The 26,949-nt window shown below is 40.1% G+C and overlaps 1 protein-coding gene across 2 annotated transcripts in view; it reads left to right on the top strand.

Moving 5' to 3' along the window:
• The window catches only part of Ih (hyperpolarization activated cyclic nucleotide gated potassium channel Ih), a 122,348-nt gene that overhangs the window by 61,832 nt on the left and 33,567 nt on the right, over positions 1–26,949 (top strand). The window contains exons 3-5 of one of the 2 annotated variants that reach the window (XM_072303702.1): positions 2,221–2,357; positions 7,003–7,140; positions 21,429–21,533. In XM_072303702.1, coding sequence (XP_072159803.1) covers positions 2,221–2,357; positions 7,003–7,140; positions 21,429–21,533 — 380 coding nt within the window. The remainder of the gene's footprint in view (positions 1–2,220; positions 2,358–7,002; positions 7,141–21,428; positions 21,534–26,949) is intronic. The other variant, XM_019044713.2, reaches the window with a different exon arrangement.

Genomic DNA, 26,949 nt, shown 5'->3' with positions numbered 1-26,949 from the left:
CTTGAAACGCAAAATGCTCCGGGTGGTTGACATTTTCTTAATCCTCAAACATCCAACTTCTACTCTACCAAAGGGATCTTGCGACTTTTTGCGACTACACGGAAAAAATTAAATTGCTGATTTAACAATTCAATTGCTGAAAAAAGTGACTGCAATGTTTCAATGTAGATTTCACAACCCAAAAATGCTACTTTAACCACCCCCGTGGTTGAATTAGCTTACAACAGTGGTTAAAGTAGCATTTCTTTGTTGTAAAATCTAAGTTGAAACATTGCAGTCACATTTTTTAGCAATTGAATTGCTAAAAAATGTGATGTGTGTGACGGTAATTTAATTTTTTCCGTGTATCAGAGATATTCGAAGTTAAAGTTTGGGTGTTTCAAGTTAGCTTTTACATTGTTAACATAAGGCTAATTCGAGGTTGCCAACTTTAAATGAACTTTTAAAAAAATACGCAAAAAATCCCGAAATGTAACATTCCCTTATTCCTCGAGTGTTTTACTTCAATAGTGCCAAAGGGGTTTCCTGTATCGGTGCTACTATCTTCATTATTTACCATCTCTTACCGATTTTCGTCCGCATCGTCCTTAGGGATGCCGCACTGTGCGCAGATGTTGCCAACTTCAAATGAACTTTTAAAAAAATACGCCAAAAATCCTGAGATGTAACATTCCCTTATTCCTCGAGTGTTTTACTTTAATAGCGCCAAAGGGGTTTCCAGTATCGGTGCTACAATCTTCATTATTTACCGTCTTTTACCGATTTTTGTCCGCATCGTCCGTAAGGATGCCGCACTGTGCGCCGATGCGACTCAAGTTGCAAAATGCATTCGCAATAAACAGATTTTGGTGCGAGCACCTCAAGACAATCACATTCTCTTTCCAGGCGAACGCCCCCGGCCCCCTCTCGCAGTTGCGCTGATAAAGAACTGTAATGTGAAATTTTACGGTCCCATTTGAGGACGTAAAGCTGCCTCCACGCGTGTTGTTTTCATGTGTACTATTCATGCATCCTTTTTATACCCCTGCTTTTCCCGGCTTACGGAGATCCCGAAATGAACTGCAACAGGTTTAACGATTCCAGTTTTTTTCTCGTATGACCCTTTTTTTTCTTGAAGTAGAACGATAAGCGCTGAAAAAAAGTTGTTAGGTGAAGGAAGTTGGGATTGTGTACATGTATCCAGCGTAAACACGTTTAATCTCACATTTCCTCGCACTTTTAGAGAAAAAGTTCTGTTTTCTGCTGCCGTGCTGAGGAAAAACGTCGTATGAATATCCGACGGTTGCCAAATTTCTCCTCTTGAAACATTGATTTTTGAGGTAAATAATGAATGTCTCTGCCTGGAATTCTCTGATACTTCAGATCACATTGCGAAGAAAATTCCGTGAGAAATTTGACGGAAAATTTTTACAAGTTTCGCTGTGTGCGGGGGTGAGTATTTCGACCCTTTTTTACGAGATTTTTTCAGAGATAAGAGACCCTCCACTGGTCTCCTAGCGACAGGTGGAAGCTTTTACTTTCGGGGTTTCAACAATTCCTTATGGACAATTATTAGGGAGCAACAGTCATCACCCTAGTTTCGGCTGTTGACTTACCTACATGGTCGATGATGAGCTTCGGATGACGTCATGAGCCAAACAACTTTCCCAAACGTCGGCCATTTTCGGCTTGTTTGCAAAACGAAACTGCCAACACGTTGTTGAACATCAACCATGTAGGTAAGTCAACAGTAGAATGCTGCAGTCCCGAAAGTAAAAGCTTCCACCATGGCCAAGATACTAGTGGAGGGTCTCTTGTCTCTGGATTTTTTAATCCGAATGGTCAGAAATCAATCGAAAAAAAAGTATCAAATTTCACGGATCAAGTCCCTTCTCTTCGCGGATTGGATGCTGTGGCGATGCGTGAATGATCGATTATCTATATTCCCCAATTTGAAGCTACGGTAAAGAATCGATTATGAGGGTGTTCGTTGCAAACATCAAGTTTATCGATCCTTTTCCATAGGTTTAAATGGCAGATCAATCGATACATCGCAAAGCACGCCACGCCACACCACCCCCGGATGTACATCACCCGGGGATGCTTCCCAAGGGAGAATGGCCGCTTCATGGAAAATTTCTTGTTCTAACTATGTGGATAACTCATCTGAGACTGAGCTATTAAAATGGTCTCCAAGTCACTACTCTACTCTAAGCGTTGCCCGTTGTATTTCTGTTTCAGGAATCATGCAGAAGGATAATGCAGAACAAGTTATTTTAGATCCTAAGTTAATAGCAAAAAATTATTTGAAGACGTGGTTCTTCCTAGACCTAATAAGTTCAATCCCTTTAGATTATATTTTCCTAATTTTTAATCAGGTAAGTTGTATCGCAAAATTATCAAGTTTATTTCAATGTTTTATGTGCATTTATTGAGTGTCAAATGGACGTATTCAAATCAAAAGGAGCTATCTTAATTGAGGGGCCTAAGTGCAGTTTTTGCTATTTCGAGAAATACGTGTTTGAAGTTTCGAAATTACATGGACGTTCATGGCGGAAAGAAAGTTACTAACTGACTTTTTGATGATTAAAAATTTAAATTTGAGAGCAAATTTTTCCCAGAATATGCATTAAGACTAGTTAAACTTGACATCATTGATACCTCAATTTTGTCAGAAACTGCACTTGTGCGCATTGTCCTCCAATTCCCTCAATTGTGAACTGGGCTCTACGAATGATCAGAATACTTGCATGACCGAGCCCCTGGTCCATCTCACAATGAAAGTTCCTTTTGATTTAAATGCACCCTCATAACTTAGTAAGATTAAATAAGTGATTGGCTTCACACTAACTTTGTGTCCTGGCCAGCGAAACGCCATAATTGCTTAAAAGCCTCTAGAGACCAATGCGCTCCCAGTTGATGAAGTAGGAATTAAGAAACTGTACCACCGGAGCAAGTATCTCTGAAAGAAAACGAAGTATTGAGCTTTTACCCAATGCAGTGAAAGCGGAACTAGAAAAATTCAGGCCATGCTTCCAAATAAAACAGTGTGCCAGAGAATTACATGTTTACTTAAAAATCATACCTTCACACGATGACAATAGCAATAGCATTAGCATTTGCTATTGTCACTATTTAAAGGTAACTTTTTAGTAAACATGTAATTCTCTCACACCCTTTTTTATTGTCATGCATGACCTGAATTTACATAGTTTCCCTTCCACTGCATCGGCTAAAAGCTCAATACTTTGTTTTCTTTCAATTATGGGTGACCAAAAACCTAATAATTTTGGTCACAACTGTATTATACAATCCAAACGATACGCGCTGAAAAGAGTGTCTTTCCGCTTTGTTGAATGGTCAGTTTGAATACCAGGACACAGGAAAAGATAGTTTATCATTATTTTATGCGTGGGATTTAGGAATTATTAAAGTATTTATTCTAGGGAAAAAAATCATATTGAGCATTTTGTCAAGTGTCAAGTTTGATTTCCAATCAAAAATAGAGTCGTGCTCAGTTTTGCACGCCAAATACACGGAAAAAATTAGGTAGCATTTACCATATTCTGGTTAGTAAACGGTACAACCAGATAGTATGGTAACTGTCATCAAAATTATCGTGAAAGTAACAAAATTTTTCCTTATTGTGACAATAATTTTGGTGGAAGTTATCATATACTGTCTGGCTGTGCCGTTTTATAACCAGAGTATGGTAAATGCTACCCAACTTTTTTCCCCGTGATTCTCGATTTTTTGGGTATCAAGAGCAAAATTTGATCGAACATCGAATTTTTTCCCCACGTACTGAGAATGAGCTCTGTATGATTCTATTAAGTGGTCCGTGGAGATAGCTTTATCCGGACCATTGCCCGCGCGAGCGTGTATCAAACGAGGAATTGGATGAGCTGCGAAATTCCGGTGGCATGGCAGCGTGGTTGTGGTGGCGATCGAGGAAATTATAGCGCGTCTTTTATGGCCGCAGCGAGTGTTTGTTGAATGCGGATCGGGACAGGGGGAGGCGGGATAACTGGAGTAATTGATTTGAGCCTTGCCGCTCATAAACCACCAACTTCCAACCCACACAATCAATTCCACGCACTCGAGTCATAGGTTATTGCCGGGTTACACCCCCCCCCCCCCCAAACCCCTAATTCTATCCAACCGTAGGCTGATCTTGGGCCTCAGGCCAATTCGGCGCAGACGAGGAGACCGTTTAGAAATTTGGTCAAGAACATTCGTAAAATTTTGAAAAGTTACTGAGTTTGTCAAACCGACGGCGTACAGTGGATCGAATCAATAGGAGTGGTCGGACAAAATTTGGAAACTGTAAGCGATTACAACTCCGTTTATACAGAACTTTGAAGTCTTGAAAGTGGTTTCATTGGTTTTGTCGTGACATTTTCTTTTAAAGGCACCCTGAAAATCAATATTTGGCAAATTAAACATCAAAATTTGATGTTTTAGTTAAAAATTCCATGTCCGGTCTCTGATTGACTACCCACTATGCGACGGCGGTCAAACCGATCCTATCCTTATATCTGGCCTCAATCTACAGTAAAATTTAGGTAAAAAACCATATTTCTGAAATGCAAAAAAAAAAAAAAAAAAAAAAAAAAAAAAAAAAACTATGCCAATCCCAATAGTTCGATTAATTTTTATCGATCGAAATCCGTCATCGTTTGTTGTTTTGGATATTTTTGAGACATTGGTTGAATTTTCGCTTTATTTTGCGGCTGCCTCTACCTAATTCTGTCCAACTGTAGGCCATACCGAAACAATTAGCCCTTATATGCCCAACTCGGGACTCGTTGATCTGAGGCTTGCTAAAACATGTGGCCCGAGGGTTGTGTGGGGCCGGTACACACGAGCTTTAGATGTAGGTCCACTAATACATCATAAAAAAATAATCAGACGTCAAATTTTAAAAAAATTCGTGTGTTAGGACATTTTTTTTGACAATTACCCCTAGAAATTACCCCTAGATAGTCGGGTCAAATTGACCCGACTATCTCTTCTGGCGGAGTTATGGTCCCGGTGCATATGAGTTTAGATAAAGATCTACAAATTCACCCTAACGGAGCACTGCGAGTTCACGTATCGCTCTATTGCGCCTTCAATTTTGCTGACGCAACATGGACATCCATCATCCATCAAGCACGAATAGTTGTATCTCTGCGCTGTCATTAACACGCGTTACGGTGTTTCTTTTTTTAAAAGTAAGGGAAAGTTTGTTCAAAATACGCTACGATGGCGATGGGTCCAAATCAATAATCGTTTTGAAAGAAAAAAGTTCGAACATGTTTAGAGGTCTCTCAAGTGCCCTAGAGAGGGCACCCTACCTCGTTTCCTGCCGAATGTTTTAAATGAAACCAGTTTCTCAGCAAAAGTTGTTCAGTACCTCGATGTTTGCTGACTCCCGCTATATATTCACCTTAAAATCTTACCGGTCTCGGGGACTTTCGCTGCCGGACACCCCGAAGTACGAATCTGGGGACCCGTAACATGGAAAGGCAGCGCGAGGGTCCACCTGGCAGGAGCGGGCGCAAAAAAGTGATAAATAAACAGGGCGAACTCCCCTAATCCCATTATCTCTATCGGGAAGATTTTATAAGTTCTATAACTTTGATTCATCGCGCGCTCTGCACTCATATTTCTCCCCCCCCCCCACCCCCGCACCCCGCATTCTTCCGAGGATCCCGATCGTTTCGGTGTGTCACGTTGTGTTGTTTACCCTTCGGGTCGGAGCACTGTTGTCACATATTGCTGAAATATCAGCGCTTTCGCCCATTTAAACCCTTGTCAAATATCCTGATTCCATCGCAAAATCTGACAAACCTGGGTGGGCACCTGTCTGCGCTCGCCAAATCGAACGCCTCCCGTGCATTGATCTGGAGTTCAGACGCACAATTTTTCAACGTCGCAAACCGATGTACGTGCTTCTTTCCTCCGTCAGTACTTCCATCATTCTTCATTACAGCCTAACCGAGGCTGAGTTTCAAGATATTTTTGAGACGAAAATTCACCGATGTTACTCATAGTTGATTCAGCACGTCTAAATATAATATATTTAGAAATCCGTTGCGAACTTGATCTCTATCAAGTTAGAAAAAGTAGATCGCGATTGGGCAAATATTTTGACAATACAGCTAATTTGAACATCTGTCCTTCAAACCCATGGTCAACATCAAACGCATCTGTGACGTCAAAACGCGATTCTCGCCGAAATTTACCGAGAATCACTCCTATTTAATCACCCGCATTTATTAGCAAAAAAGAACTAGCGCGGTTACATATATAGTTTTCAAAATCATGCAACTTCATCTTTCCTTTTAAAAATACTTAATAATTGTACAATATTTAAATTTACACGATTATTTTTCTATAAAATTAACAATTTTTTGGTGGGAAGAACAAACTATTAGCTGTTCTGGGATATTTTCTTTTTAAAGATAATTATGAAGAAGCAACACTCACAACACTGTAATCAGGCTGGTTCCTTTTTGCTAAATGCGAACCAAGATATCTCATATCTCTTGACGTGTAAATTAAACCTCCCGCTCTTGAAAAAACAAAAGTCTACATGAGCCAAATCGCGCACTGAATGCTATACCATAGCGGTCCTATAGTATGAAAATATGGCAGACTCAATTTTGATGCTTTGGCTCAGCTGTTGCACGTTGTTAACACTTCGAACAACACAAGGCGGGGAGGGGACATGGCTCGATCGGAGACCCTGCCAAAACTATTGTGGAGAGCCGATTTGACTCAAGTAGACTATTGTTTCTCTTGTGCAGTGCGCGGGGAATTTATCGTTACCGATCATGAAAAATGAAAACGTAGATATCTTAGCTACGAGTTAATTTGAGTAATTTTGTGTCGGAAAAAAATCATGTTTCGCGTGAAATTTTGGTGTAGAAGCATGTACCAGAATGCCTTAATTCGAACCTTATCTACTGGCCCGCATTGCATGTATTTTCTTGTATTTTGCCTACTTTTTAACCGATTTTTCTCATTTTTTTTCAGGATTTTAGTGAAAGTTTTCAAATTTTACACGCGGGCAGAGCGCTGCGGATTCTTCGATTAGCCAAACTTCTTAGCTTAGTGAGATTGCTCAGACTTTCAAGACTGGTCCGATATGTTAGCCAGTGGGAGGAGGTCTATGTAAGTTGAAACTTTCGATTCTTCTCATTTACTTTTACAACTTCCTCACCTTTTTAATGTATAGATATGATTCTCATTCAAGCTGCATCCAGCATAAGATAATGGGTCAGTTGCACTGGTCACAGAATCGTGTTATGATGCTAGATTCTTGTAGATTAGCCAAAAATAACATGATTCGTCCAAACAGCAATTTTCTACGTTCAATATTAACCGAGATATCGCGCTTTGAACAATCCGGTTAATGACGTCACCCACCGCGGTAGTGACACACTTAGTTTCTACTACTTTGCCTTTACCCGAATTTTGCGTTGAGTAACTGGTGCAGATGTGTGTCTCACTGACTGATGAAACCAAAGTAGAAGAAACCGAGAATGCTGACCGCGGTGGATGACGTCATTACCCGAATTTTTCAAAGCGCGATGTTTCAGTCAATATCAAACGCAGAAAGTTGCTTTTTAGACAGAGCTTATTATTTTTAGCTAGTCAATAAAAAATGAACATCAAAAACACGCTTCTGTGACCAGCGCAACTGATCCATTAAGGCTTTTAGAGTGCGAGGGCCTGCTCGTTGGTATTTCAACGAAATTCTCAATTAGCAGCAGCTGCACTCAAGATTAACATGGCTGCATCTTGCCTGTAAATTATATTACATAGTATGTATAAGATTCTACCAACCGCTATCAACGAGCAGACCTTTCCTCTCTTAAAAAAACTGGTTGCCCAACGCTACTCGGCTAAAACATACCTTACGGCAAAGGTTCCTGTTCCTGATGAATCGTGCTTTGATGATCCACACTCAGGGATTGGCGAAAAATAATAGCAGCATCGACTTTAATGCTCAGTTTCCTTGTCATCATTAAAAGGGGTTTCGTAAAGTATGGCACATGTTATCCATTATATTCTACAAAAGGCCTCAATGCTCCTCTATTAATTCGCAACGCAGAAATATAGCATTTGAAGGATTATTTCGTTCATTTATGATGTCACCCAACTTTAATGTCAAAGCCGGGTTGCAGAATGTTCACGAGCCGACGACTGATTGGTCGCTCGCGAACTGCGTAGGCACCGGGAAAAGTGCGTAGGCTGGGACCCTGAATAATAGATTAAATAAAATTGATTATGAAGTGATCAAAAGTGCTCCATTATTGCGTAAACTCTCTGAAGTTGTGTACGCGCGCCGCCCTATGCTTTTCCAAATATCACGCACAACTCGAAACTAAGAGCAATTTGCGAGTCAAGATCCGAGAACAAGAGTTAAAATCGAGGAGACGGCGCAATGCTTGAAGTATTCATATACGTTTGCAGGCGCTTCCCGTGCGACTTGCGAGTTAAGAGCCGAGAACAGAACTAAAGATGGGGGACGGCATGCTTGCAGTATTCCTGCACTTTCGCAGGCGTTTCCCTGGGCGTTTTTTGCATGTGCAAAGTTCAAAGTTTCAGATATTTTCTTCGAGATGATGAGGTTCCTTTTCACAAATCCGGTCATTACGAGGCAACCAAACTTTCTCGCATATTCACAACGAGTAGCATGGTCTCTTTTCGACTATGGAGATTTTTTTCGCCAAGTAAAATAGTTGGATGGGGCGAAACGCGTGATAAGATTATTTCGACTTTCAAGTAGGTAAAATTGCATGTTTACTAAATGAAGGAAATCCTAAACTCCTTTCGGCAGTCGCAGAGACTTTAACGCAGTGGAGAAAAGTTGGATGAAGCGCAACACTTGTCGCAAATATATTGACTTCTATGAAAATAAAATTGTATCTCCACAAAATGAATCAGCACATGGTGTTCCGTATCATCCTAACTATTCATTTCGTCAAACCCAGCTTTCTGTTCGTGTAACTAAACGTACGGTTCGTATAACCGAACTTATGAGGTCACAATAACTGATCTTCCGTGATAGCGAAGAGAGCGCTAAGTGGATTTCTGTATGAGCCATGATAAGCACATGCTTTTTTGTGTCTCGAGGTTCTTCCCAGCATGCAATCACTGCTCTCTTCGCTATCACGGCAATGATGAGAGAGATTCGAACGGTCACGTAACACGAATCAAAAAATCTTTTTTTTAAAACATAGGAGCTTAAAGGTTTTTTTACCGAAATCACGCCAAAAGAAAGTCTTAACACCTCCGGCCCCTACTAGGGTTAAAATCCTAATTTTAAGTCCAGAGATGGTACGAACGGTGAAAAATAGGAGATTGTGTTCACCGTAAATCAAATTGCAGGCAGATGGAATACAAAATATCGTAACCCGTTTTTCAAAAAATTAGATGGCTCTCGCCGGAGGCTTTTGAAAGACCATGATGGAAAAATTTTCACTTTACTGTATGAAATTTGTAACTTCATTTTGTGACCTTAAAGTTGGACCACCCTGATCAGTATTGACCATCAAAACACGGTTCTGCATAACTTGTAACGGATTTTTTGGCAAGTTTTGCACCAAGGAACTACTATTTTTAACTTATTTTAGAAACCACGTATCGCACTCTATAACATAAAATCATTAGCGAAACGGGTAACGCATAACGGATAACGCATAACGGGTAACGCATAAGGCGGAGGCGCGAAGCGCTTCGGTGGCTGGACCGCGAAGAGGTCAGGGGGCGTGAGCCCCCTGATGTAATTTCCCTTTACAGATAGGTGATTTCATGAGCCACAAAGAGAGGTCCCTAATTGCAAAATGTAGTCTATATCATGTTATTTTTATGAGGCGCCCTTGTATCGTGATGCTCATTAGCCTGGAAGAATCTCATGCTCGCTCCCGATACGGCCTTCTCTTTATCTGTTCCGGCGTTAAACCTCCCTCGCGTTTCGGAATCCCATTAAATATTTTTCCAACATGGGCTCATCCCCGTCGCGGACGGAGCCAGCGGAAGGGGAGTGCGATTAGAGCAAGGGAATCCGCCACAAAGAAAACATGGGGAACACGATGTCGTGCCAGTTAAGTCAGCACATACTGGTGAGCCTCTGCTGGAATAGGTCTATAGACTTAGGCGCGGAGTGATTATTTCAGGACGCGGGAACATCGTCAGGGTAAATGTAAGGGTCGTACTCACAGTCGTTCCTTAAGCAGTTCCTTTCTTTAGGAGGCCCCATTGGGTTTACACTGTGATTAAGGAAGCTTTGGGGAGGTTTTCAAAATGGGATTATTATACACGAGAAAAAATTGTAAGGGGTTATCCCCTAAAATTGTGGTAGTAACCAATTTGTAGGATGATATGGACATTCCCAATCAATTCTGGTAGTACCGCAACATTTGGGTCCGTAACCTAATTTATTGGAGTGCTTTCACAATTAATTGGGGCACTACCACAATTAATTGGGGTTCTTTTAAATGGGGTAACACAATTTGAAGCGCGCGAAAACGCGAAACCACGCTCCTACGCGAAGCATTGGAGGGATTTCTGAGGTAAAAATGTAAAAAATGTACCAATATGATTCTCCGAAACTTTGCAACCCCGATAATCAGATCTTAAAATGCTGACAAAATTAATAAACCTAAAAAAAAACTGACTAAAATTCAAGGAAAAGCAGACTGACAGCAACAGTGTTGCCCTTACGTGATTTTGAACAGTCTGAGAGAACGGATAGTCCATTTTTAGCGATGTGCGCACCCGCTTTTATGCTAGGTTACCCTATTTCAAACCTTGGAGACGCAATTTTAGGACCCGCTTACTTTGCATACTTCAAGACGCACCGTAAACCGCTCACACAAGAAAAGATCATAAAATATCCACTGCTGGATCGGTATCTGGTAAATGAGAATGATGTATGGGACAAAAAGATCGCAGAACACTATGTCACGTTCTGTTATCTACTTGACAGAAATAACTGGAAATTTTCAAGGTAAGACCAGTTAGCCTGGCGTTGCTTGACGTGACGTCCCTCGTCTCGCCCGGCAAGGATGTATTGCAGCAACGTTTTTTTGCAGCTTTATTTTTTATCAAATCGCCATATTCTTGAACAATACTATTGCAAAATTCTTGGTAATGTTTGCAAGTGCACCAAGAACATGCCTTTGTCATCATTCTATGCGTGGATATTTGACCCTGATAATGACACTTTTAATTGATTTTGCAATTTTGAGTGACGATCCCCAGCGCTATTTTCTGAAAGACATCGACCCTGAAAACGTCAGCTACACAGCGGGTCATAAATTGCCTCAAAAATTCCTTGGAAGCATAGCCGGATTTACCTACTTGCCGCCCGTGGGCCGCCTGTATTTTGCCGCCCCCTTCTCATTCGTTTTGAAACATTCACGTAGACCCGTTCACTCGTGTTGGACACATTTTTTGCGTAAGCCCTGTCAACACTACTAGCAAAAGTTCACGGAACTTCGCACGAAATTTCAGTTCCGTAAACCTATCTCTGTGTGGACAAGGCCTTTCATGTAAGAAATGGACTAAAAAATTAAGAGAGAACAAACATAAATGTGGTTTAATAATTTTAACTTCCGCCGCCGGCCGTGCCGCGCTGACCACACTGTATTTGGCGCAAAGCGTGAAGTATTCATGCAGTCTTGTAGGCACTGTGCGTTTCACGCGCCGCGCCGACCGCTTTCGACCGTACTGGGTTTTTGACGCAATGCGTGAAGTATTCATGAAGTCTCGTGGGCGCTAATATGTGTTACATGCCGACCGCCGCGTCGAGGGCTTCTCCTTTTCATCTTAAGTACTCGTCATCATTTCTCTTTGCGCCGCGGCGCTCCAGGCCAAATTACGTGTTTGGTTTCTCTCTTAACTCAACTAATTGAAGGTGCGCAGTCTTTTGTATCACCGAAATACGACAAAATTAGAAATTAATGAACTCTCAGGAAATGAGAGATTTTATCACCTTTTCTTGTTTGTAATTTTTTTCTGAATCCGATTTTTTGTACCTGCATATAAAAAAATTGCAAGATTTGCCGCCCCCTAATTTTGCCGCCATGGGCCGCGGCCCATGGCCCATGTGGCCACCCACTTAATCCGGCCCTGTTGGAATGAGGGTGGCAGGGAGATGAAAATGCGTGGGGGGGGGGGGGAGAGGAGTAAAACGATTTAAAAAAGGGTTTAGAATCAATTTATGAACGGCCACTAGACCACTGTCAGTAATATTTCCAGCAACATTGCAATTCAAACTACATTTTCTGGGAGAGTTTCGTTTTAAACGATTCCAAGGGTGGATTAAGTATTTGACTAGATTTTGAAGGTTCCTAGGGGTGCAGAAACGGCGATTCGGCTGAACACTTCTCGTGACTCGGGATCTTTTAGCGGAAACCTTTTAATTCCAATCGGTTCAGCCCCAAGATCAGCCTATGTATACAGGCGCGTTATTCTACCACTTCTTCTTTTTCGTTCTATTCTCCTCCCCCTCCTCCTCCTCCTCCTCCCCCCTCCTCCTTCTCCCCCTCCTCCTCCTCCTCCCCCTCCTCCTCCTCCTTGCAATTCTTATTCTCTTCCTTTCATGTCGCATATGCTCCCTATATGCACTGAAAAAAAGCTCCGCCCGTGAAAGCCGTGCCTACGGGCTATGTAGACATACCGTTCGTTCCGGGTGTAGCACCCGGAGAAATCTAAGCTACCACTTCTGCACCCGGAGAAATCTAAGTTACCACTTCTGCACCCGGAGAAATCTAAGCTACCACTTCTGCACCCGGAGAAATCTAAGCTACCACTTCTGCACCCGGAACTTCCAGTCTCTGAGCCCGGAACGGACGGTATGTCTATACAGCCCGTAACTTTTTTTTCAGTGTGAGTATTCTAACCAGAGGTGACAGAACCGGCTCTCAGTGGCAACGGTGCTTTTTGAGAGGTGCGATCGCTCAAATTTGGGAGCCTTTGATCCTGGACTAAAAAAGTCCCGCGAGGAACCGTCGTCGTCTACTCGCACACGTAGGGACGCTCCGTGGTGCATGCGCTTATTTCCGAAATGAGCTTTCATCCTCTCCTAAAGAGTGATAAACGCCTCACGGTTCAAAAACACTTATCATCGCAGCTCGGAGCGACGAGCAGAAGTAGGTGTTTACGGGAAACGACGACGACGAAGCTCCGAAATTAGCATACCGTCCCACCGTCAGCGTCCCGCCGCACGGTGGATCGAGTCAATCAGAGAGCTCGGACATAATTTGGAAACTTTAAGAGCTTATAACTCCGTTTATACAAAATTTTAAGGTTCTAAAAGTGGGTCCAGTGGTTTCCTCGTGAAATTTCCTTCTAGAATCACCCCTTAAAATTCAAAATTGGACGAAATAAACATCAACATTTGCAATTTTTGTTAAAAATTTCATATCCAACTTCTTCGAAAGACTCGGTCCATTGTGCGACGTGGCCGTGTCGAGCTACCCTACTCCTCTTTCTCGGCGTCTTCTGTCACCCTCAACCCCTTTTGCGCTCCCCCCGAGCCCTGTCACCTTCCAAGAATGCTACGAATGCCATGATATTATAGTTGCATCCTTACAGCGTTGTCAAATTATGAAAAAAACCGTCCTCAACATTCTTCAAACTCAAACATCTAACATTCAACTTTGAAATGGTTCTTTCGTCAACTTTTGAATATTCGGAACATTTCTTGAGGAGTGTAATGCTAGACTGTTTGTTCATAATGCATTAACAAACCCAAAACGGCCGATTGAGTTGAGGAAGATTCGGACAGATTTAAAAGGTAAAAAATTCACTCAGGACCTTAAACATAACGCACTAAAAAATTGTTTTTTATAAGCTCTATCTCCAAGAAACGTGAAAATTCGCACAATTGATCTGCTGGAAAGAACAATGATACATAAGTTCATTGACATGTTCCCAGAATTTCAACTTTTATTTTTCAAAGGAGCATTTGCATGTTTTTGTCGCGAAAATTCAAGTAAATGTTTTGAAACGACTGGAATTCTTACAAGCAAATATGTAGCTGCTAATTTAATTGAAGAAATTAAGTTTTGTGATGTTACAAATCATCTATTTTCAAAGTTTTAATCAAAACTGCTCATGGATGAAAGGAGTAGATGATACTTTTGAGACAATAAATAGATATTTGTGACATCAAAAAAACCTTCAAGTAGCCTCGGAATAAAATTTGCCGAAAAACCCGACTTCAGAAACTCAATGTAACCCCCCCCCCCCCCCTCCAAAGCAGTTTACCTTCTCCCGAGTCATAAGGCAGCTCAGCGCAATTTTGAGACTTTCACATAATTTCTTTCAACATCAAGATAATTCTCCTCGCGTCCCTCAATTCCTGAAAATCCAGACATCGCAACCCTGCATGTGAACCCTCCTCTCACAGGGATAGACCATCGCTGTTTTTTTCATCAGGTCTGAAAACTTGCCTCAATGTATGGGAGGATAAGGGAAGTGTGCGGAGGAAAAAGCCACACTAAAATTTGTATAAATTCTTCTGATACAAGAAATCTCTGTCCCTTGCCGCCCATCGAAGCTGACGCTGAAAAAAAGTAACAAAACCTTGGCCGTGGCAAATTTGCACACTAAACTTGAGAAGCAAAGTGCTGTTACGGCCATCGAGAGTGAGAAATATGCTTTCTGAATAATAAATAATTTTAAGCAAGATCTACGATCATTCAAAATAGAAAAGTAATCTCAGGCCGCTCATAAAAATACATAATGGTTTAGGGGTAGATAGGAGGTCTAAGCCTGCGTTATGGATGCATTCCAGGAGAAAGAGGCGTTCAAGGCTGCGTTCTAGAAGCCCATTCTACCGTGCAAAGGAAGAACATCGTATGACCTCTCAGATGTTGTCAAATTTCCTTTGACAAATCACGAATTTCCGGGAAATTTTGTGAATATTTTTCTTCCAATTTTTCACAGAATTTTGGTTGTAATTTTATCTGAGGAGTCTGAAAATTTCAAGGAAGAATATGCAAAACTCTCCTAAAAACTTATATTTTCTGAGAGGAAATTTGGTAAGCTTGGAATTTTCATACAGTGTTCTCCCTCAGCGCAGCAGCATGCTATACAGTGGCGTAGCGTGAATGGTCGATTATCGATACTTCCCCATTTGAAGCTATGGTAAAGAATCGATTATTAAGGCGTTCGCTGCGAACACCCTGTATATCGATCCTTTTCCATGGGTTTCAATGGCAGATCAATCAATAAATCGCAAATCTGACCACGCCACTGATCCTAGAGCTTGTTTTCTACGTGTTCTCGTCACGTGAGAAGAAGTGCATACTTACAATTAGTTTCTTACAGTCCAAGACCGACTTGAGGCCTGTTACATTGTTCAGAATTAAGTGCGTTTATTTATAATCCTGGGAGGCGGTAAAGATGTCGCGTTTATTTTCATCCACATATTTGCAGTTTTAATTTGGTCAATAGGCTCCTCTGATCTAGCTATTTGCGATAAAATCAACGTTTTTGTAACAATGTTCGTAAGTAGCGCGTCAGAACGCGCCTCGGCGCGCCATGAGTCGATTGATTTTGCTGCAGGAAATTACTACGGTAGGAATATTTGCAAAATACTGCAAATTGATTGATATTTTCATTGTTGATCGCCTGAGGGCTGTGAGCCTACGAGTAATTTTGATGCCAGAGAGGAAAACCAGCGCAGAGTGTGTAATTTGTCACTACGTCAAGAGGTAATCACACGTTGCGTCCACTCGTAGATAGAGATTTCCGCAAAAAATCTCGTTTCCTGGCTAATCGGTTGATAAAAAATGTCGGGCATTCATGCGGTTTGCGTAAATCTTTTTATACTCCAAAAGTAATGAAAATAAATGAAATCCGTGGAAACATCTTCACCGCCTGATTTCCGGTTTCCGCTAAAATAAAGTTTCGTTCGTCTTTGAAAGCCTAGGAAATGTTTCTTCAAAAGTTCGTGAAAAATCATTTAAAGTCCTAGACCTGCCCAATTTAATGTCCTTGAAAAGTTCTTAACAGTCCGTGATTTCCTAATGGAGCACTAAATAAAGTGAGCAGTTTAGCATAAAAAAATATGAGTCCTCATCAAAACTTCAGGTGAAACACAACGATGAACACAACGACAGTTACCAATTGATTCAATTTAAATGTAAGACTTTAGTGTTCTCTGTATTTGACGATACGCACCTCCCGCCGGACGAAAAACCAAATTATCATCGAGTTAAAACTGGCCAAAAACTAGTTTCAGTGTGTGATGCAATGGAATAATTTTCTTAAACTATTGAATTTTCAACTGAGAAATCAAGGAGTGCCGTGAATCAGAAGAATGGAGACATTTTTAGCAACATCTCTAGCAATTTGCCAAACGATGAGTTTGTTTCCATCAGCCAATTTGAGTTTCGTTAACTTGGGTTTTTTTCAGAAGCGGAAAGTTTGAACCTAGTTGAAAGTTTTGACTATAAACGCTGATTTCTCGTTGTTGAGTTTCGTGGTGACATGATGTTTGTCCTGCATGTCTCTCTAGTGGTCCAGTCCATCATAAGGACGTGTTTAAATCGAAAGATATTATATCTATTATGACGTGAGCCGTGTTATGCATGTATTCTGATGATAGAAAGTTGTAATTTCCCCGGTAAAAATTGGCAGTAGAATCTGTGTTCCAAAATATCATAGACCTACAGCCGGCTGTAAGATTTCCAATAGCTTCTGTAGCCGGCTACACAATTTAGCCTTTTATAGCCGATGGCGATTAAGCAACAGCCAGGCGATAAAGTGTATGCTTAAACGTTACTAATTACGGATGCTATGACTTAGTGAGTTTTTGGAATACTGCTCTCTTTTTGGGCCGTAGTATCTTGATTTATTTTGAGACGAAAACTCCGTACTTTTGATGGATGCCTGCCATTACTAATATATTAGAGCGCCTTCAGTTTCGTATGCTACTGTGCAATACCTCTGGTGTGAAATAGTTGCTTCAAGCGCCGTGGCAGACGGGCAGCCAGCGCGAAACACGCTTTGGCGCCTACAAACCTAACATGGATACTTCACGCGTTGCGCAATGCGTGAAGTATCCCTGTTAGGTTTGTAGGCGCCTGTGCGTCGCCGCGCCGCTCTGCTTTGTGTTAGGCTCTAATATTTAATCTGGCGGAGTCAGCGTTATTCAACTCATGATTTTGAAATGTTTGCACATCCTAAATGGATTATTCTCATATTAATTGATGAAAAAAAAATATATAGCAAAGGAAAATATAAAGTGTGTTTTGTAAATATTAAGGTGGTTCTGTATCAAACTTAATGATTTCCAAAGCACACGAATTTCTACACAATTTCTTTTAGCCTTTTATAATCGATGGCGAAAAAGCAACAGCCAGGCGATAAAGTGTAAAGCCCGGCGATAGGAACTATAGCCCGGCTGCATAATTTTTTATCGCTTCGTATAGCCCGACCGTATGATTTTCTCCACATTCTACAGCCAGCTATATTATTTTCTGTAGCCTTCTTTAGCCGGCTATAAGAATTCCTATGGTATTTTGAAACGAAGCTCTTATCGCCAATTTTTACCAGGGTTTTTAGCCAACGTGCGTTAAAAATGCAGAAAACTGGAAATCTTAATAACTCGTCGATAACTCGTAAATCTCATAACTAGTGTTGCCTGTTGCACCAAACAGCGTATCTCTTTGAGGGAAAATTGTGCTCATATGAGGTTTTTTCCCACTGTATTGAGATTTCCAGTTTTCTGGTTGTGTAACGCACGTTGGCTAACGAATTACAACTTACTGTCTTACGACAGGTGCGTCTACTGCAATCAGTTTGTATATTCGTGCGAATCACGAGGCTTGTGTTATAATGAATATAGTACCTTCCGATTCAAATACGTCCAATAAATTCTTGAAAAGTCTTTGAAAGTCCCAGATTTTTGGTTTCAAAAGCTTCCATGAACCCGGATGAAAGCAACGACGATAGCCGGGACTAAAAACTGAATCCACCTTGATCCTGAATGAAACAAGAGGCAACGTATGATCGGGGGTGGGTAAATTGGCAAATTGGGCCAGGTTAAGGAGTTTCATGCCGCAACCTTCACCCGGGATATGGCGCTTACATTGTGTAGGCTCGGTAATGGAATAGCAAATGTACCAGGCAAACGTCAGACCCCATTGTTTGGTCCCCAGCCGCTGTCATCTCATATTCATGCTTTTTCTCGCGTAACTCACCCGGTTCTGCACCGCCAAGTCGGACGTCTTCCGCCGATGAAAAGACAAAAGCCCAAATCTCGCCATCTTGATTCGTACACGCGAGCACGGATTCGTTTTCGAATAAAATGTGGATCGCTGTTTCTTCATGATCGTAGAATTTGCGTTATGCGTCTGTGTTTTGCGTGACACGTTGGAGTCTGCGCATGAGGGTGGCAAAATTTCATGGAAAATACAATCTTGAAATTTTACGTGAAATATTTTATGAAATTTCAGAAAGTGAAAGATATTGAAAAATACTGGTTCCATTTCATGTCTACAAAATGTATATATGTATTGTGACTTTCCTTTAATTTTGTTCGTTCGAGTGCGGGTTGCATACTCCAGCCCCTGAAAAATATGAAGTATTTCACAGCCTCGTGAAACTTCATAAAATATTTCACTAAAACTTCCGATCTTTCATTTCTTTCTTACGTTTCATGCTACCCTGTCTGCGCTGCGAATGAAGAAAAAAAAATTGATCAAATAAACCCTATACGACGCTGAGGAAAAAACGTACATCGTCGATTATCCGGTTTAATGTGGGGGAGGGCCCAACCGCACCGGATGCGGAAAAAACCGATAATCGAAGCCACTAAAAGAACACTAAAAACGTGTCATTTCATGCTTTGCCTGTATCCAGAGAGCACCAACTCTGCCAATTTTCTCTCGTACCCATCTTCTTCTTCTCTTTCAATCTTTTCTAGATGGCCAAAGGGCGAAAGCACGTATCTTCATTTGCGACGTTGCAGACTTCCCCTCGCAATTTAGTTTTTCTTCGGAAAACTAGTCGACGTAATTTTCTGAAATATCTCTTGATTTTCCTCTCTATTTACAGGAAATTTTGTATAAATGTCGAGCTATTAAATTTGTTCGCTTCCCTTCAAAAAATCTGAAATTTGGAGCAGACTTTTTGAAACTCCGCGAAAGAGATACGTGGTTTCGCTGTTTGGCCATCGATTTGTAAAGCATCGTTTAATTGAAAAAATAAATTATCCAAAATCACCCACATTTTCAATGTTTGCCCAAATACCGGTTTCCGGCATGTCGTGTATGGAAATGTCACGTTTCAGCGGTGAAAAACCTAATAAACTGATAATCGATGATCTAGTGTGATGTGTTCTATTGCGGTTCTAATCGATAGGAAAAGATCGATATGAATAGGTATCTGGTCCCTGGCAGTCACAAAAGTCTGAACGAGTTTGCAGTACTGCTGTGTCATCGAAGAGCGTAGTAAAAGCAAAAATGAAGTTTTGAGAAAATCGACTGAAAAGCGTCTGAGTGGATTTGATTGAGAGAATCCTCCGTTCCTCGTGGAGTTGTCAAAAAGCATCCAAAATATTCACAGAAACTGTTTGAATGATCAAAAATCGACGAATTCTGTTTTCAACTGTATGTAAAGGGCCTTTTCCACTTCATATTTGATAAAACAACAGTAAGTGCTGCGTTCTGCGTGCTTCCATGGTGACGTTTCAGACTTAAATAACGAGCAAATTTTAAGGTTAGAAATTATCAGAAAAGAATATCCGATGGCTAAAATCGGAAAGTGCATATCTCCAATTTCAAAATTGTAAATTTCCGTTCGAGTTTCATTTTTCAAAAGAAAATCAAGCGACAATTTTTCTTGAAAATCTCTCTGAAATTTCTTCACTCATTCAAATGTATTCACAGAAAATTCCAGGGAGTTATCGATATGGTCAAAGTGCGAAATCACGTATCTCTATTGCGGCAAAATTTTCGCTCCTAGTTTATTTTTTTTTGCGGAAAAATAAGCCAACTTAATGGCTTGAAATCTACAGGGAATATGCCGCTGTTGGAGAAGAAGAATCAAGAATGTTTTCCAGAAATTACGTGGACTAGTTTTTCTAGGAAAAAGTAAACTATCACAGGAAGTTCGCAACGTCGCAAATGGAGATACATAGTTTCGTACTTCAGCCATCGATATTTTTGTTGATTTTAAAAATATAAAATATAGTTGGATATTTCGAAGCACTACGATGCAGATACGCGTTTTCCGACTATAGCTATTGATCCTTTCCTCAAGACAGCAGCCTTATTCTGACGAAATAATGTTCATATACTGCTATTACGTCCAAAACTACGATAATTTATTGTGCGTACTGACTGCTTTCTCATAGATCTTTTTTTGCATAAATAAGAGGAATTTTGCTTTTGTAGCTGAATCAAAGCGCCCATTTAAACTAAATTAAACTGCTCTTGAAGGAGACTCAATTTTGAGAGTTATGGCGTTATACTGCTCTCTTGGGTAACACGCAGTGGCGAGGTGTGAATGATCGATTATCGATAATTCCTCCATTTGAAGCTATGGTAAAGAACCGTTTTTTCATCTTCGTTGCAAACATTCTGTTTGTCGATCCTTTTCCGTACCCAAGTAGCACAGTGCAACGAAAATATTGAAATTAAATTGCAATTTAATTTCCATACAGTTGTAATGTTTTTACCATCAAATTGCAATATTTTTACATCATTTACGCCAATGCAATATTGGTTGATTTACGCTGATTTTAAACAATCAACAAAATGAGCTCCATGTGTCAGGAAGATAGTCCATATGCAATGCAATGAAAAATCGCAACTTATTTCAATTTTATTGCACTAAGTTTCAAAAAATGGGGCACCTTCAAATGGGAGCTAGGCAACATACACAACACTCAGTGGAATTGCAATCTTTTTACTTTGTAATTGTTACAAGTATGAATTGTAATTATAATTATTATGTATGTATTATTGTAATTATAAGTATTATGTATTATTGTAATCTGTGCTCCTTGGGTAGATTCAAATGGCAGATCAATCGATATATCGCAAAGCACGCCACGCCACTATGGTGACACGTCAGTGGTGAGGTGTAAATGGTAGCAATTATCGATATTTTCCCATTCGGAGCAATGGTAAAGAATCGTCTATTAAAATCCTCGTTGCAAAGACGCTGTTTGTCGATCCTTTCCTATAGATTTAAATTCGAGATGAATCGATGTATCGCAAAGGACACCACGCCACCGGCGAGACGTTAGATTAGGCTCCCGGTTCCAGCTTCAGCGTGTTGACTCGCCGCTTCTGTAATTTAGCACTTGGCCTATATAGTATGATCTAAAGCGACTTGCGACTATCTCTCTCCTTTTCTCTCTCTGTTTTGTTCTGTCTTGTCTCTCTCTCTCTGCTCTTTCTGTCGATTCTTCTCGCTTGTTTTTTTAGATATTGCAGAGCATTCAAAATAAGAGAACGGAGAGAAGGACTTGCCGTTACTCGGAGCTCGAGGGCAAGGGGAAATCTTCCTCCAAAAGCAATCAGATTTTTAAGGTAACCCCTTTGAGTTGAGGACCAAGAGCCGAGCCCTTTGAGTCGATTTTCCGCCCAAGGAAACTCTCCCTGGCTTCTGCGCATGTTCGTCCAGCCCCCCGCAGGATCTCATACTACTTAGACCCCCAATCAGGGGGCAATTCCCCCTCTTTAATCTATCAGACTAAACCTCAGAGGTCATTCTTAAAATCCAAAACGCTCAAAATCTGATTCCCCTCACCTTTTTCATTTTTTTTACTCTTTCTTTTTTTACCCTTTCCACCTTCCGTGCTCTGAAAACAAAAATCTCGGTGTATTTACTAAGAAAAGGGTAAAATTACCAAGAATTCAGGGTTCTATTTGATCCCAGTTTTTTCTTGGTAAAATTACCATTTATGGAATTGGTAATTTTACCAAGAATCTCGGTACAATTATTGAACTTTCTCGGTAATTTTACTGGACCTTGGTAAAAACTCCAATATTTTTTATCGACTGTGGTAGAATTACCGAGATAAAATGGCAAAGTTACCGGGAATTGATTACCTATAAAAGTGGTATTCTTACCTGAAAAAGACAATAAAAATACCGGTTTTTAGGCAAACTTACCAGTCTGTCTTAGTAAAATTACCAATAATTGGTAAAAAAAAGTGAAATGGTAAAGGAACCAACGAACCTTGGTAAAAACGCCGATAATTTTTTTTCAGTGCGTGACACAGAGGCGGATCCAGCAATTTGACAACACCGGATTCCCTCCATTTGAACCTATGTTATAGAATCGATTCTTGTCGGAGCACAGCCCTCCAGGAATCGATACATTTCCGCAGTATTAAATTGCAAAGAACAATGTTGCCAATTTGCTGGATCCGCCAATACGCCTTATAAAAAAAGAGAATGCTCGTCTTGGCCTCCCTCTCATCTTCAAAAAAGTAGGAAAATCGCCAATAACAATTGGACCGCGTTTAGCAGAAAAGAACCAAGCCACTTCAGCTAGTGCCCAATTTAATTTTTTACCAGAGAAGGTTTATGCGGGTTCTATTGACCTTTTTAAGGATTGCTTCGTACTATATGCTGAAAATTCATTGAAATTCAGCAAAAAATCCGCACAACCGTTTTCATGTCAAAAATTAAATTGCCGGATCATTTGGCAACAGCTGATGTGACTTGGTTCATTTATGGTTAGCGTGGTCCAATTGGCTTTTCCCTTTTCTTTATTCATGAAAAAATTAATAGAGGCAAAAGTAAAGGAAGGAAGTATAGGCTACGTAAAGCTTGGTGCTATATTTTTTACTCGATCACTAAAACGCAGGTTCAGACCTACGTTTCCTTCTAGAGCGTTATGCATTTTATGAACGACCCCTGAAATATCATAGATGTGTCTTCTCTTACATTTAAAAATATTCTGGGTATGAGCTATCCGATTTACATTAAAAATCGGACATATTCCTTCAACTGAACTCTTTGAGACTTTTGAAATTTAAGGAAATTCAGGAGGAGAATCAATGACGCAGAAGAAAGATTGCTCTGTTAAGTTACAGAAGCAAACTGGTGTCCCTTAATACTGAGAGTCAAGACAATGTTAATCCATTTCTGATTGGTTCCCCTATTTTAGGCCTTCACAGTCTCACAAACAGGAATAAAGATTACACTTTCACCGATTGCAAAGATTATAATCTGGAATGGACCAGGGAATTACGGTTTCGGCAAGGAAGAAACGGAATGAGAGATGGAACGGAGAAAGAAATTTGAGAATGGGCCGATCAAAGATTACGAAAAAACGTTTAATTTGTGTAATCTTTATTCCCGTTCGTGACTCCATGAGGGGGTGTTGTCTTGACTCTCAGTATAAAGGGACTCTATGTTAAGTTACAGAAGCAAACCATAAAAATGAGAGATTTTTTGCGAGGAATTCAAATAAAAAATGTATCGAGCTGGAATCATTAAGCGATATCTACCCAAATTTTTTAATGTGGATCTAAGTAGTATGATATCTCTGTTTTGCCCTCGCTCCCGCTCGGCTAAGCTAGACCCTGCTACAATGTTGCCAATTTTAATTTGAAACCACCCAAACTCTCCCTCCTCCATTCATACGATCTGGCCATTTTTCTGTTGGAACGGTCAACATTCCCGGTTACGTAGCAGTTTAAACCTCCTCAAGACGATTCCTTGGCCCTCCCTGATGATAAGAGCCTATTTTTGAATTTTGAGTTTTTATACATTGAAGCTCCATTTGTGAGGAACTTTGGCTTCATGTTCTCATAAGAGATGAAATAGAGAAATGGAAAAAGTAGAATTAAAAAATTAAAATGTTGAATACCTACGAGTTTGATCCAATCTTACTTTCCGTGTATGAATCCCTATGCAGAAAAAATAAATCAGCAAGAATAATGAGAGGAACATGAAATTAACAAGTGAAATTAGAAATGACCATAGTGAAAAAAACCTCAAATTTTATTTTCTAATCTCTTTGAAATGTCTGAAAAATCGTCTTCATTTTAAGCAAGACCTAGCTGCTAAGTAATTGTGGAGCCGAATCGTTGAATGGTTTCAAAATAGTCAAATTGTATCTTTCCTGAAATAATGGTTAACTTTCCAAAACTGAAACAAACGAAGTTTAGCTTTGAATGTTTGTACACATAACTCCTCTCTCCGATACTCATTCGTTGTAAAAAACGACAATACTAGAGTTTTGGGCAGTATTTGGTTCTTCAAAGGCATCATTGATATGCGCGAGTTCAAAAATTGCATACCTTCTTCCTTCCGTTCTGTTTTCTTTTTCTGCTCTGTTTCTGTACCTTTTTCTCGCTTATTAGATCCTCTTCTTACCCAGGCAAGTGCCATTCTATAGATGACCTATTTCCACAGCTTACGGCGATTGGCGTCCAAATCTCTGGGCATAGTGCTTCTAGTTCCTACAATTTCGTAGGCAGTTTTTTGTGTGCTGCGACAGATAAGTACATTAGTGTTAAACGCATGCGCTTCGTTCAAGTTTTTTTGTGCATTGTTACGTTATATTCATCTACTTACCTCGTAGATATAGTTTTACTGCTAGAGACATAAGTTAATTTATTTTGTAATTTGCGTCAGTGAATTGGTTTCTATCTCCCCCCTCTCCCCCTCTCCCCCTCATCCCCTCAACCCCTCTCCACCCTCTTCCCCTCCCCCTCCCACCCTCTCCCCTTCACGGATTCGTACTTCAACTATCGGAATATTGCAAATAGTGGAACGATACAACTATACAAGCTTCCATGCGTTGTGCAGTGTCATTCTCAATTGAAGGCGTTTTTTCTTTTCTTGAGTTGGGCAATGCTATCCGTCTGTCCTCACTCCTCATTCCACTCTCACTCTCTCTCTCCCTCCTCTCTCTCCCCGCCTTTCTCTTTCCTAAATGCTAAGAGCGTAGCGTAACTAATTTTTTAAAAAACCTAAGTGATTATTTTTCTTAAGACAGAAGAAAAATCACATGGATTCACAAACGAACGTAATTTTATGATTTTTTTTTTTTTTTTTCGCAAGGAAATGAAGCGTATAATTTATTTAAAGGTTTAAAAGATGATAAATGAACTTGCAGTTATTAAGGGGGCTTGATACGAGGCGGTACGCTCCTTGAGCAATACACAATAAGAGCGCACAAAAGGCAATACCCCTTCAATTTATTCGGTATGCAACAAGGGCTGCTGTTGAAGACGATTTGTTCTGTTGCATTGCATCCAGGCGTTAGATTAGACCTTGCAAGTTGTTTCATTTGAGGAGGACAGGCTGTCATTAGCCACATTTTTAAGATAATATGACCTTAACTTGAAATCTTATCGTATGTGAAGTAGAATTTCAGAGCTTCCTTTTCCGACCACAAAAAATCAAGTGAATAAATTATTATAGCATTCAATCCCTGGAAAAACACATTGACATCGCCCGCATTTTTTTTTTTTTTTTTTTTTTTTTTTTTTTTTTTTTTTTTTTTTTTTTTTTTTTTTTTTTTTTTTTTTGTTTGCTTTACTGAATTAAGTAGAAGAACAGTGCAAGTATTTGCATCAATGATTCATAAAGCCATAGTTGAATAAACCATTGTATTGCACTACCGCCGTGAATACTGTTCGTGTTTTCAGTTTGACCGCTTCCTCGCATCTTTTATAAACTCTATCGCAACATTTTTACCGACTTATAAAGACCACTAATATCATATCTACTTGATATTAGTCTGCTTTATAGACTTCTCTTGTGCATAATCCAATAGTTGCCATAGAAATACAATCACGTTTATAGATGGTTGAAACTAAAATATGAACAAAATTAGATCCATCCGAGAATCAATTTGTGGCATCCAATATTAAAGGAAATATGAATTGACCTCAGAATAATAAAACTTATATTGATCATCGCTTTAATATCATCCTTATTTTCCCTTCATCGCTAAAGATAACATGGAACAGTTCTACGCATTTGTACGTCACTGATTAATGAATCGAGAGTGAAAAAACCATGGTATTGTGGATTGCGTGATGATCTCTGGGATGATAGGAAGCAATAGCGATTGGGCGTCGCAGAGCGCGAGGCTGCGCCGTAAAAGCGGCTTTACGTATTGTGGATTGCGGATGACAGCAAACATTAAGTTTCCTGAGGCGATCATTCGTTCATATTGATTTTAAAAATTTCAGGCTCTGCCCCGAATCGTTTTCGAGCCGAGCTAAAACTGCCGATACTAAAAACGTCCACATTCTAGCCCTCTAAATTTTAGAAAATCTGCGGTTATCATAGAAATCAGAATAATTGAATGATTACCCTAACTTTTTGTTTCTTGTTTGTTTTTTCTATTACTCATGTCAGAATTTTAATTGATAATTTCCAGTTCAACGCTCCGATTTGTCGGATGGTATAGTGACAACCAAAGTATTAAGCATTTTGCTTGGCAAACTAAATCTAGAGTATTCTTGGCTCTGCACAATAAATTTTCCCGCAAGTGTGCAGCTCCTCTGTTAAATTCATTTGTAAAGAAGTTACATCAACCCGATGCATTGACAAATATATTGATCGTGTAACCAAGGCTCATTACAAACTCGCTTTTCAAACTGCTAGATCTAACATTCACCAGTCATCATTAAGCTAATAAAACCCGCGACAAAAAAAATGTTGCATCAAGTTACTAATCATTAGGCAAGAAGACTGTTGATGTCCAAACTTGAAATTGCCCTCCTTGAGTGAAAAAAATCATAGATACAATTTTTTACGAAGCAGCCCGCGACAGTGGTAACAAGAGAAAAACAAGGGGGAAAGCGGAAAACAAGGCTAAAATACAACAATAAAACACCCGAGACATTTCGACTAAAAACTGAGTCTTTTTCAGTCGGAATAATACAATAGAAATTGAAAATATCGATGAAAAACCGGAGACCTACATGTCGGGGGCCAAATCCAAGAAAAGTCATGAAATACCTTGAATTTT

This window comes from Bemisia tabaci, chromosome 8 (assembly GCF_918797505.1).
Source record: "Bemisia tabaci chromosome 8, PGI_BMITA_v3".
In the NCBI taxonomy this organism is placed as follows: Eukaryota; Metazoa; Arthropoda; class Insecta; order Hemiptera; family Aleyrodidae; genus Bemisia; species Bemisia tabaci.
Note: the sequence above shows the minus strand (reverse complement) of the source record. Positions and strands in the feature narration are given on the sequence as shown.